Source organism: Juglans microcarpa x Juglans regia, chromosome 6D, assembly GCF_004785595.1.
Source record: "Juglans microcarpa x Juglans regia isolate MS1-56 chromosome 6D, Jm3101_v1.0, whole genome shotgun sequence".
Classification (NCBI taxonomy): Eukaryota; Viridiplantae; Streptophyta; class Magnoliopsida; order Fagales; family Juglandaceae; genus Juglans; species Juglans microcarpa x Juglans regia.
The window spans coordinates 799065-812150 of record NC_054604.1 but is presented as its reverse complement, the minus strand read 5'-3'; the positions used below and the strand labels follow the sequence as shown (position 1 = coordinate 812150).

The 13086-nt window shown below is 34.8% G+C and overlaps 1 protein-coding gene across 3 annotated transcripts; it reads left to right on the top strand.

Annotated features, from left to right (window-relative positions):
• Nucleotides 1-884: 884 nt before the first annotated feature.
• LOC121235754 (MADS-box transcription factor 23-like) lies at nt 885-12070 on the top strand. 3 transcript variants are annotated; one of them, XM_041132139.1, is made up of 9 exons: nt 885-1094; nt 1302-1577; nt 1798-1876; nt 3100-3161; nt 3271-3370; nt 3507-3548; nt 6654-6695; nt 6834-6910; nt 11785-12070. In XM_041132139.1, exons 2-9 carry the CDS (start codon nt 1396-1398, stop codon nt 11813-11815), a joined length of 615 nt encoding a protein of 204 aa, XP_040988073.1. In that variant the 5' UTR covers nt 885-1094; nt 1302-1395; the 3' UTR covers nt 11816-12070. The 3 variants fall into 3 exon arrangements, with proteins under 3 accessions (XP_040988073.1, XP_040988072.1, XP_040988074.1); XM_041132138.1 differs by having other exon boundaries at nt 886-1577; XM_041132140.1 differs by having other exon boundaries at nt 889-1577; nt 6840-6910.
• Nucleotides 12071-13086: the final 1016 nt, after the last annotated feature.

Below are 13086 nucleotides of genomic sequence, written 5' to 3'. Positions count from 1 at the left end.
TAAATCTTTACGTGTCGAGTTCTGATTGTTCTTCTTCATCATAATATATATAAATATATATATATATATATATATATATATATATATATATATATATATATATATATATATATTGAAACCACGGTTTATCAGTTGATCCCAAAAAAAGGAAAAAGGGAAACATCTAATTAAGCACATTATGTCTTTTTTTTTTTTTTTTCAAAATGCTGAGCATAAAGAAAAAGTATACCTAATTATATATCTTGTATGATTTGATGTTATTTTTTTAATAATTTTTTTCATCGTGCACATCCCATATCTTATAAAAAAAATAAAAAAAAAATAGTCAGATGTGACGTGTGAAAGTGAATAGTAACTTATGCATAACAAATTTTTTTTTTTTAATGTTTTAGATTTTTATTTTTTAAAGCTTACAATCATATCGATCAATTATTTTAAAAGCTATTTGCATTTCTTCTTCTTCTTCTTTTTTTAATTAAAAATTACCAGGGAATATCATGTATAACATACGTACAGTAATCACTTGCAATATGATCTTTACGGCCTCTTCAATAATTTTATGCAATATTTTAAAAGTTTTGCTACATATAAATTAAATTGGTGATCATGTGTTAATACATTACTTATAATAGGACCCATTATAACTTAAAAAAAAAAAAAAATTAAAAACACCAATAATTTGTTAGTATATATAACTGTGTTAAAAAAATAAAAGACTTATATATAAATAGAGTTTCTTCATTAAATTTATATGTAATTAATTATATGCTTTAACAGCCTTCGCTTAAAACAAAAAGAGGTTCAAAGCATCTTCAAGATATATACTCTTATCTGGATCATAAATGAACGATACAGTACTGCCCTTATTTCCTCTAAACAAACAAAGAAGACAAAACAAAAACCATGAAAAGTAGTAGTAGTGTTAATTAACCATGGATCGAGGAGTTGAGGTATGAGAATATGCCGAAGATGCATGCATTGTAACTAATAATCCCGTAGGCCAGGTCTTCGTGATAATAATGAAGATGTTCATATCAGAAAGAGAATGGGTAGTGCTGTCGTGTCACAGTACCAGCGTCATTTGCGCCTTGACTGTAAACCAATCTCCTAAATCTTAATTCATTTTGCATCATTATATGTTTTTTCTTTCCTGAGCAATTTTGCGTCATTCAGCTTGATATTAAAGTAGAACAGTTTGCGCATTTTTGTTTGCATGGGCATATATCATCATCTTGTATTAGTTTTCTTCCGTATACACAATCTAATTTCTGATCAGAAACTACTACTTGTTGTTTAATTAGGTCGATCGTTTATTAGCTAATTATTATCATATATAGTGTATCATAAGGCCGGTAATTTGCATGCTAGCTATATTTTGTAACGGCTGATCAATAAATGGGGAGAGGAAAAGTCGAGCTGAAGAGAATAGAGAACCCAACAAGCAGGCAGGTGACCTTCTCAAAGAGGAGAAATGGGCTTTTGAAGAAGTCTCTTGAGTTGTCCATCTTATGCGATGCTGAAGTTGCAATCCTAATCTTCTCTCCCTCTGGAAGGGCTTACCAGTTTGCTAGTCATGAGTTAGTATCAATCATTATTATATCTCTTCTGCGTGCCTAGCTAGCAGCTCGTACCCTTCTTTCTGTCATTTTTTTAGTATCATGATGATCTTTTTTTCTTTTTTTTTTTTTTTTTTTTTTTGCACCTTTTATTAATAGATGTGTAATTTTTAATATGCAATCTGAATGTAAAACAAATGTTAATACAATATTATTTGTGTGTTCATGTTATCGGATGCAGCATGGACAGGACCATTGCAAGGTATCGCAGAGAAGTTGGATTTCCTCTATCAAGTGGCCAACGCTCTGTATCAATGGAGGTACTATTATCGCTATTGCATGTTAAAGTAGTACTAGCTTGCTAGTACTTGAACCTTGTTGCGTTAGTGATCCTGTGTTTGTGGTTGAAAGATATTCATTCAAGATCACACCGTAAGAAAATTATCTGAGCCTAGCTAAGGCGACTAAACAAAGGGTACTTGGGCTGCTAGACTGTCACATGCATTTAATCGTGTAGTTAAATACACGAGTGACTGAGACTACGTACGTACCATACTATACTTCCTATTGATCATCTTTCCCTATGAAAGGCCAAAAAGATACAAGGACTCTCATTTTGGACAACTAGAAGAAAAATGGTAAGATCAGAATATATATATAAATAAATTAACTATATATATATTTCCACTTTATATATATACAAATTAAGCCAGTTCTGCTGATCGTAGACCGATGGTGGAGATTTTTCTGTATTCTATTCTCTGTAAAACCATTTATTTTAAGTACTTCATCACTATGATCTCCTGTTTTTTAAATCACAAAAATGAATCAGACTTTGAATTGTATCTGTACCATATATCAGAGATGGGGCTCCTTGATTGATTTTGTGCACTGGGGGTACTCTTCAATGTCTTCATCTTCTCCCGTTATTTTTGGTGATGAAGCTAAGCTCTTGTTGCATTGGCCATGGATTCTTGAGGTTGTAGAGGTGCTTTATGATCACTAAGCACTAGATAACTAGTCGCCAAGGTCTGGAAAATATTTTTCAGATGATTCGAGTATCAAAATTTTGGTGGAAAAATTATGGTTTCAGATCATCTGATCTTCCCAACTTGGATTTGTAGTGGGGTTACTGATCTCCTTTATCATTAACAGGCCATGCCTATGGTTGAGATCAAGAAGTAAAGCCTAGAACGGATCAGGATAAAATGAAGGGGAAAGAGTCTGATTTTTAAAAAGAAAGATCTGGCTGGTAATTGAGATTATCTGTAATATTTCCAAGGTAAAATCTACTAAGAGGCCGCGGATGGATATCCTTAGAGTACTCCAACAACTCGGTATTAATTCCCTGCACTTTTGTAAGGAAACCAAAGTTCCAAGTATTAACAATTGTATAGCACAATTAATGGCAGACGAAAGAGTCAAAATGATTGTGAATTAGTGTTAAAATAATTAAATGTCATGTGTACAGATATTTTGTGGAGTACTTAAATTATTTAGTAGTGGTTTTTGCTAAAGTCCTCGATCGAATTTCCAATAACAGTTTTGGAAGACGGAAATTGAAGAGCTAAAGAGATCAGCAAACTTATTGGAGACAAGACTCAGGTATGTTCCATATATATACTACGTACCCCCCAGCTTCGATCTGTCAGCTTTATGATTGTCACAGCGCGCTGCCTAGTACCATAAATTAACTTAGTTATATGATGTGTAGGCACTTAGCTGGAGAAGATCTATCAATGTTGAACATGAAGGAGTTAAAACAGATAGAGCGACAGATAAAGACGGGGGTTGAACGTATCCGTTCTAGAAAGGTAAATCATTCAGAGCTATAAATTCACATAATTCGTTTCGTTTTTAAGCATAACTACTAATTATAAGGTTGTATATATGAGATTATAAGGATTGTTTTTGGGGGGCTAATTTTCAATTCTTATTACTAATTAACAGAGGCGCATGATGTCAGAGCACATAAACTTGCTGAAAATGAAGGTGAGATACAAACCTTATAATTTGGAACCTGTCTGCTATTCTAGGATTGAGACTTCCTTGGACTCAAATGCCTAACCCAAGAAAAACAAAATTGAGGACTGACTTCATGATGATTTCCAGACCGTAACTTGATCTTCAATATCCTTTTATAAAAATTCACTGTTAAGAATGTGTTTCACTGCTCCGTACTCCCGATCTCCTGTAATCAAAGAATAAGGTGGCTTGGGAGATTTGAGGGGGCGCCTCTGATGCCTAAGTCAGTAATGATAGGAATCTTCTTAGAGCCAAATTATTCGAGAGCTTTCATTAGTGTAACTGAATTCTTTAAATAGAGTTTTTGACTTCTTAGGATCACCTGGACTAATTGTTTCACCTACTATTAGACATTTGAACCCTAAAACATTCGGGCTATTTATTCACTTTGAATGAGTGAATATCTCAACTGTTCCAAGATAAGCAGGCGGGCATTCATGTTTTTAACAAACTGTCATGAGCCTTATCGGGCCAGAGAGGTTTGAGTATTGAGTCGAGTGATTTGTCAGGCCACCATGTCCTAGGCCCATGGTAGCACCCCGCGAGCCCTTATGGTGGTATTAAAATCCTTCCATTCACAAACGTTTGTGAACCTTGACAAGCTAGGCCTGACCTGAAATATATATATATTTGGTAGAAGGAGGACGGCATCTCTAAGCTTTATTGATAACTCTTACTTGTGTCGGAGGAATATCATGGTAACACTAATCCAATCAAACTTAAAATAAAAAAGCAGGACATATGAACAAATATTTATCAAATACTCCCGTGTAAAAACTACTTACATAAAGAAAACCCATTGCAACCCCATAAACCAAAATAAACAAATCAAAACCATAACATTCTACTGCCTCCTCATATACGATAACCTAAGTTTATCCAACCTAAGAACCCCTTGCATTAGCATCAGAAGATCTGTAGCATAGGAAGTAAAAATCGTTTCTCGTTTTGCGCCTAGCTAATTTGCCATTCTATCTACTACAACGCTACATTCTCTATATCAATGTGTGAAGGTACAACTGACCTCATTCAAATAACATATTATTTCCTCCTACAAATCCTCCATATACCACAATCCGCATCTCCTTTTTTTAATCCAGTCAATAACCAAAGCCGAGTCCATTTCTATTTCAATTGCATCAAAACCCAACCTTCTAGCATGTTTCAGACCTTAAAACAACCCCATGACTTCTGCATAAATATTAGAATGGCAGCCAATAGGCATTGAGAAGGCCACTTACATATCACCATTATGATCTCTTATAATGCTCCCTACACCTGTAGTTTCTGGATTCCTTAGTGAACAACCATCCACATTAAGCTTACACGACTCCTCTTTCGGCCTTTTCCATTTCACAATCTGATATTTAATTCCCATATTTCGTTGGACAGGAAGATTCAAAGAATTCAACAACTCTTCATCTCTTTTACTTAAAAGCCCTTTCCCTTTTAATTTTAAGCCCACCCATGCCATCTAGAATTTTATAGAGTGCCAAGCTGATTCTACTAATTCCTGAAACCTCTCCATTCTAGTTTTGCACCTTCTCCACCATAATCGCCAAGTGATAATAGTAGGGAGTATATCAAGAAACTGACTAGTTTGAGATGATTTTTTTTTGCACGACGAAACTAGCATTCCACCTTTACCTTCCATGAGTTTCCTAGCTGTAGAGACATACCAAAATAAGAGGTGCACCTATTCCATATTTGAACAACAAAATCCCCACTAGCCAACACGTGATTCTGATCTTCATAGGCGCTAGATGAGCAACAATCATATTTGGAAACTAAATTTTCTGATTCAATTATCCACTGAAAGACAGTCATACATGATCTTCCACATTAAAACCGACATCTTTTTTGGAATGGATGGATGCCAAATCCATTCCATTCATTGTACCTTTGGTGCACTTGTACATAAAACTTCCCATGAACTATGAGTAGTAAATTTTCCATCTGGTTTTGGGGTCCAAATAATAGCATCCCCCCCATTTTTATACTCCCTAGCTTTTTCAACAACTCATTTGTTTTTTGCATGCCTACCAAACTCTTAAATAAATCAATATTCTACCCCTTCCTTGTTTTACAATCTGTCAAAGTAAGGTTGGGATGGGCCGAAATTTCCATTTGCTCACAATGGGGACCCTCTCCCACCCAATTATCTCTCCAGAAGAACAACTTTCTATCCTTTACAAGCCACAAGGACTTTTTTTGCACCTCTTGAAGACTGTGCATAATCATTTTTCAGAACCTTGTACCCTTTTTTGGATCAACAAAAGAAATGTGAGTGTCACCTACATATTTTGCCAAAAAAAAATTTGCCCATTAAGATTTACCTTGTAACAAGTTCCATGCAAGTTTCATGTGTAAGGAATTCTGAATATCATGCAAATTACTATTTCCAATTCCTCCTTCCAAAACAGGTTACACATGTCATTCCAAGATCTCCATTTTTTCTTTGATTTTCCTTCATTCACACCCCAAAAGAATGTACTCATTAACCTTTTTATTTTATCCAGAACTATCTTCGGCGTAGGCAAAATAGACAAACAATGTATCAGTATACTTTGGGGGACATGCTTGATCAGTAATAGACGAGCACGATTTGAAAGTAGCTTGCCTTGCCATCCCTATATTATGATTCGAATTTTGTTCACTAAGTCCTCAAAGTGACATGCCAACAGCCTCCTTGATATGATAGGAACTCCCAAATACATAAGAGGAAAATTCGCTTCAATAAACCCAATGAAATTGGATGGCGTTAGTTGTAGGAGCAAACAATCACATTTTTTAGGCCATTTTTTTATCCTTTTTGTATAAGGATCATAAACGGAAGGCCAACTTTCGACAGTACAAGAATGAGACCCAACATCACCTGTGAGGTTTGTGGTAACTTAAGCTATTCTCACTGTCTATTTTTTGGGAAAACATTCAATCTCAAAACTTTAACTCACAAACCTTTCCTTAATTACAACCTTCAGACACCACACTTCATTCTATCAAAATGAAACTATTTATATATGCCTAATATTACTTGGAAGAAGAATAAATTTTATTCGTGTTTAAACGCAGCAAAAAGCCCTGCAAGAGGAAAACTCTCGTCTGCAGAAAAGGGTAAGATCTCAAAGATTATATATATATATATATATATCTGTGTGTGTATCATCTTATATGCATGCAAATCTCTTCATTTTATTTCACTCATTATATATATCTAAGTTTGACATGATGTAATTTCACGTTTTCTTTGAGGTTAAGTTGCATGAGCTGCACGATGATAACATAAGCCCAAGAGCTTCGGGAGAGAATGTGTATAATGCATACCCAAGGTATGTACGTAATCACTTAGGTTTTTTTGGTGATGTTTAAATTGATAAAAGAAGAATGCCTCCATGCACACTTGAGTGGGTTCTCCAAATGATTTTCCATGTAACCAATGACAGTACTATAACCATACGTATATAACAAGGGACGTATACATGGATCTTAAAATTAAGTAGCATGCACTACACAGCTAGGTTTCTAACTTCTGTAGGTAGTAAACAATTACTCTCTAGTTCCCTTTACCCATGACCACTTTTTTTAGAAGATAATGGTATCCCAATTTTATTGATTACCTTCACTTATAGCGGATGAATACCATATATAGATAATAAAACTTGGGGGTTACAAGGATAAAAAGTAAAATCCCAAAACCAAGTTCTAAAAAAAATCAAAGACCTTATAAAGAGCAACTTAATTACAAGAAGACTAAGAAATAACCTAGAAAACTATGCTTAATAGTAGGAAGACTTGCATGATCCAAAGAGAATAGAGCAATTCTATGCTTAAGGAGTTGAAAGAGAGATGAAAACTTATTGCTTGTTTCTTAGCATCATAATCTGCTAGACTATCCGCTAGCTCATTACCTTCTCTATAAACATGATTAATACTGAAAGAAAAATAATTCTTCAAATGTAAAATATCATCCCAAATTTTTGAGTAAATCTAGGGAGAGAAGAGCCTTTATAACACTGAAACAGAATAAGGATTATTTTGACAGCTAGTTGAACAATGGAAGTTAAAGAGAAAAATAATTCTTCAAATGTGAAGTATCATCCCAAATTTCTGAGTAAATCTAGGGAGAGAAGAGCCTTTATGACACCGGAGCATAATAAAGATTATTTTGACAGCTAGCTAAACAATGGAAGTTAGAGATTGAAATTGAGAAAAACACAAACAAAGAGAAAACTCTTAGACAATCGCTGAGATTAGAGATCTCTACAAAAATCAAAGAATCTTATGAAGCCCACAAGCTAGGCTTAAATAGTTGAGGTAAAGAAAGCAAAATTATAATTTTGACCAAATAGTAAAATACGAAATAAAATAAATATCTCGCTAAAATCTAGCCAAAAAACCAGGAATAAAATTGTTCTTAAAAATAAGTAAACGAAAAATAAACAAAAATAGAAAAATAACTTAAAATGACTATTCGGAAGCGAAAATGGCTGATTTTGGGCTCCAAATGGGGACTATCATGCATAGCATAGTGACCACATCGTGCACGCCGAAGAGAGCTTTCCGAATTGGGGTCATATGTACAATTCCGGCATGTGTGCAATATCACTCCCCTTTTCTCGCTAATCAAGGAATACAGTTTCTCACTCAACCAAGGAATTTTCACCTTTTCTCACCAGTTTTGCGTTGATATACCTTCTCGAGGTTTTACAATGCTATTAACATTGAATTTGTTGGCTGAGCATCATCAGAATCCGATTCCTTTACATCATTAAGCCAATTAACCACAATGAGGGAGCCAGTCTCAACAACCATATCACTGATGCTTAGTTCATAGCCCAAAGTTAAACCAAATTTTAAGGCAAATAATTCTACAAAAGTATTAATACTTACACCCAAAAATAAAGAAAAATCAGCAATGATAAAGCAATTTTTGGAACGTAATACACCACCACAACCAACATGCCCAAGGTTACCTTTCGAAGTATCGTCAATATTCAACTTGAGAATGTCTAAGGGAGGCAAAATCCATTTGACTAAGATAGGCCCTTTTTTTTTTTTTTTTCCTCCCTAATAGTGTAAAGAGACATGCAAAGAATTGAGAATATCAATGTTGAGATTAGACACAATTTATTTAGTCTTTAGCAGGGGATTTAGCTCCTAGAGTCACTTCTTAATCTTACCAATAATGTTAATGGCCGTTGTATTAGAAACCTCACTTCTTGCTTTATTACATACTAGCCATAATTTCCAAAATAGAATGGATGGTAGTAAACGAGCAAGTAAATTGGATTGATCGAAACCCTTGAAAGAAGACCACCAATGAATAGCAATACTTTTCTAACAGCTAGAGTTAAAAGAAAATGACAAAAAACAAACAAGAAATAATGTCAAATTCTCTTCACAAGAGAACAACCCAAAACAATATGGCTAGCATATTCGATAGAGCCCTCACAAGAAGAAGAGCATTTAGAAGCCATGTGAATCCCACATTGTTGAACTTTATCATCAAGGGGGATTCCATTATGCCACAGTTTCTAGACAAACTGAAATCTTGGTAAGGAGGACTTGGTTCTAAACTCAAGGCATTGATGGGAGAGAAGTGGTCTCGAAAAAGGTTCCAAGCAGACTTGAAAGATAACTTACCATCATGGGAATGTTTCCAAACTTTGATATTATGAAGGCCAGGTTTAAGAATGATGGTGTAGTGATTAACTTCATGAAGCATGGAGGTGTCACCCAAATTAGATAGGATTGACGTGTTCCATCCAATAGAGGAAGATGAACAAACATCTTTTAATTGAATATGAGAGTTGTTGATATGGAATATTTTCTGAGTCAAGAAATTATTCCCAGTTTAGTTATCATACTAGAAATTTAAAGTGCATTCTCTAATTTTCTATTGACTTTCTTGTGAATGATAGGGAGGTTGTGACATATAACTTTCCAAAAGCAGGATTGATAAGTCTTAGCCTCTATAATGTTATGCGAGAGAGAATTTCTCATGTATTTATGGTGAATAAAAGTAGCCCAAGGCGAAGTAGAAGTGAGAAAAGACCAAGCAAGCTTACAATGAAGGGCTTGTAGGACATTAAGTAAGTTTTTAATACCCAAGCCTCCTTCAAGAATAGGACAAGTAATATGATGCCAAGAGATCCAGTTATTTTTGTATGACTCTCGGACTCCTCCCAGAAAAAAGTGGCAAAAGCATTATGAATGGAATTAATGACTTTTTTGGGTGGATTGAGAAGAGAAGGAATATGGATAGGAATGGAGGTAAGAACAAATTTGATCAGAGAATACACGACCTCCTGTGGATAATAAATGACATTTCCACCTAGTCATTTTCTTTATGGTTTTATTCAAAATAGAGTCAAAAGCAGAAATGAGAAGCTTATTATAGGAGAGTGGGGCACAAATATAAACAATGGGGAATTTACTCTTGTTGAAACTTGTGAAAATTCTAATAATATTCTTCCTAGCGCTTGGAGTATTTTTTTTGCAATAGGAACACATTTTTAGAGTGATTGATCTTTTGTCCCGAGATATCCTCATATTGAGAAAAAGGTCAAAAGAGCCTGAAGACTTTTCTTGGAGACATTTGTGAAAATTAAAAGAGCATCAGCAAAAAGGATGTGAGTGATAGATTGACATCCACGAGGAATAACATAAGGAGTGGTATGCCAATCAACAATTAGCTAATGGAGAACTCTACCTAACAATTTTTCACTAAGAATAAAAAGAAAATGGGATAAAGGGTCTCATTGTCTAAGATCATTGGTGGCCGTGAAATAGCCTGCATGAGTACCACTGAGGCATATAGACAAAGTAGACTCAGAGACACAAGCTTGAAGAAGAGAGACCACACTCACATTAAAACCAAAAGTAGACAGAACATGTGAAAGATAAACCCAATTGACTCTATCAAAAGATCTGGCCATGTCAACTTCAAGCATGACATTACTACCACGAATATTTTTAGGCAAGCTATGAGTTAATTCCTAAGCTAAAACAATACTATCAAATATGATCATCCCTTCAACAAAAGCACCTAGATGCCCGAAGGTAATCTTAGGCATAATGGTAGCGAGACGAGAAACCATAATTTTGGAGATCATTTTATAAGATACTTGACAAAACTGATGGGCCTGAATTCAGAAGGAGTGGTAGACTTATTAGTTTTAGGAATTAAAAAAGTGATGAAAGTGTGCTTTTAAGATGGGGAAAAAGACCCCCTAGAAGATTATTGAAGATAATGGACCAACATGCAATGTAGAAAGAAGAGGAGAAACTATCAGGACCAGAAGCAGAGTCCATAGGAATGCTCTAAACCACATGTTTAAGTTCTTGTGGGAGTTTAAGCAATAAATCATTGTTGTCTTCAGACATAAGATTGAGAATATGATTAAGCAAATGTGTGGCCTCCTGAACAGATTCAACAGTTAATTGAATATGAAAAAAAGTCAACGGCCACAACATGAATGATATTATGATCAGAAGTAGTTGTTCCATCAATGAGAGTGAGAGAAGTAATGCTAGCTAATTTTCTCCTTTTGCTAGCAGCCATCTGATGACAGAATTTAGTTTCTTGTCTCCCTTTAACATCCAGTGTATTCTAGATTTTTGTTTAAGAAAAATATCTTCTTGAATGAGTTTGTCATCATATTCTTTTTCTAATTCTTGGAGAGCAGTAATATCATAATCAAGATTTGGGTTGTTATAAAGTAATTTCAACAATTTTTATATTGTACCTCAGCAAAGTAAGGGTTTGAAAGTCCTTTATTTTCTTAGCCATTTTCCAAGTTTAGGATGCTTAAGATGTATATAACTTGTTGGGATACAACTCTTGCGAGCTTAAGCCTATGGGTTGTGACGGCCTAGTTAACTACATGCTACATCAGCTGTTAATTTGGTTGTTGTTTTTTATTTCTTTTGTGAATGCCATACAACGTGGGACATGACGGCCACTTTTCTCCACACACAACAGTACTATTCAAACATGTTGCCGTTAATTTGCAACTTTAAAGTCCTACAGTACTTGCAAGTTCCCAACATTTTCCCAACATTAATTAATGACCTGTAATATTCGCTGTTCTCGGGAATGTTATTGCCATATGCGCGCTCTGATTCCATTCGATAAAATTATCTGACCCCGTTGATCTATCGCAGTACTACTATACATGAATTTTGAAATTAATGCATGCAGGTCGTTTCTTCAGAATGGAGTTGGCCATTAAAGTACTGGCTAGACCTCCGGCCCACCGGTTACGTGCAATATTATTAAAGGATCTTCAATTACACCTATGATACGGTGTTGTAACCATATAATTGTATATATAGCTGCCACGAATGCAGGCTTTTGTTTGTTTCTTTAGCTCCTTAATTTGTTGTTGACGTGTGTGTACTATATATGTTTTTTTTTCCCATAAAGAGGCCTGAAAGAATTCAGCAGTGCATGTGTACTATATATATATATTGAAAGTTTGTTTCTAGTTGTGAAGTGTTACGTTAATAATTTCTGTACGATCGACAAGCATTTTAAAATAGAATTGAACCAGATTGCTTGATTTCTCCAAGAAATATTCCATCTTAAAAGTAAAAACGTCCTTTCGATGGATCGATCGCGAGTAGTAAGTACCGGCCGCCTTTGAAAATAGATCGAACAACTAGCTCATGAAACATGCATGCTTTTCATGAATTGTTCAAAACGCGATCTATCGACCTTAACCTCAAATGCATGCATGCATGCATGTTAATTCCTGGTCGGGATGATCAGGACATATTTTAGGTTTCTCGATCGGTCGCTAAAGCTATGAATTTATTATATAAATTAATTAGGTGTTTCTGACATATCAATTCTGACTCCACTTTGGCGATGTTTCATTTTTTTAGATATCTTTATGACTGATGCTATATATATATATATATATATATGTATGTATGTATGTATGTATATACTATGACGTCAATATATAATTATATGGCAGATTTAACCAAGAAAGTAATTATATACTTAATCAGCTTGTACTACTAAGTACTACGTACTTTCATAAAGAGTGAGACAAGTAAATTAACTCACTGTTCCTTTGATCGGTACTACATGATGATACAAAACATATAATATATATTAAATTCATGAGTACTTCAATTACCAGATGATCTTTCAAGCCGGAAACGCTCTTGAACGCATGAGATGTACCTCGCAGCTCTGGCATCTATGCTTTCATCACAGCTGAGTTGGTTCTGATCAACATGGTAACATGAAATATCAGCTTCAAATAAAGCTACAGAAGCAGATGAAGCAGCTGGGCTGAGTTTCATGTTGCCTGCAGTATACTGCAAAGATTCAGATGGCTTGGGTGATCGATACAGAGATGGAAACTGTTCTTGCTTATAACTCGACGCCATAATTAGCTAATCTATACAAAAGGTACGTTGTGATGGTACGTGAATTTCTCCATCTCTAATATATATGTATAAAACATGAGTAATTCCATGCCTATTTATA

Excerpts from the sequence above, each read along its gene's own strand:
- LOC121235754 (XM_041132139.1), top strand. The coding sequence starts at position 1,396 with ATGGGGAGAGGAAAAGTCGAGCTGAAGAGAATAGAGAACCCAACAAGC. Across the intron at positions 1,877-3,099 it reads AACGCTCTGTATCAATGGAG|TTTTGGAAGACGGAAATTGA; the intron begins GTACTATTATCG and ends TTCCAATAACAG. Across the intron at positions 3,549-6,653 it reads TAAACTTGCTGAAAATGAAG|CAAAAAGCCCTGCAAGAGGA; the intron begins GTGAGATACAAA and ends GTTTAAACGCAG.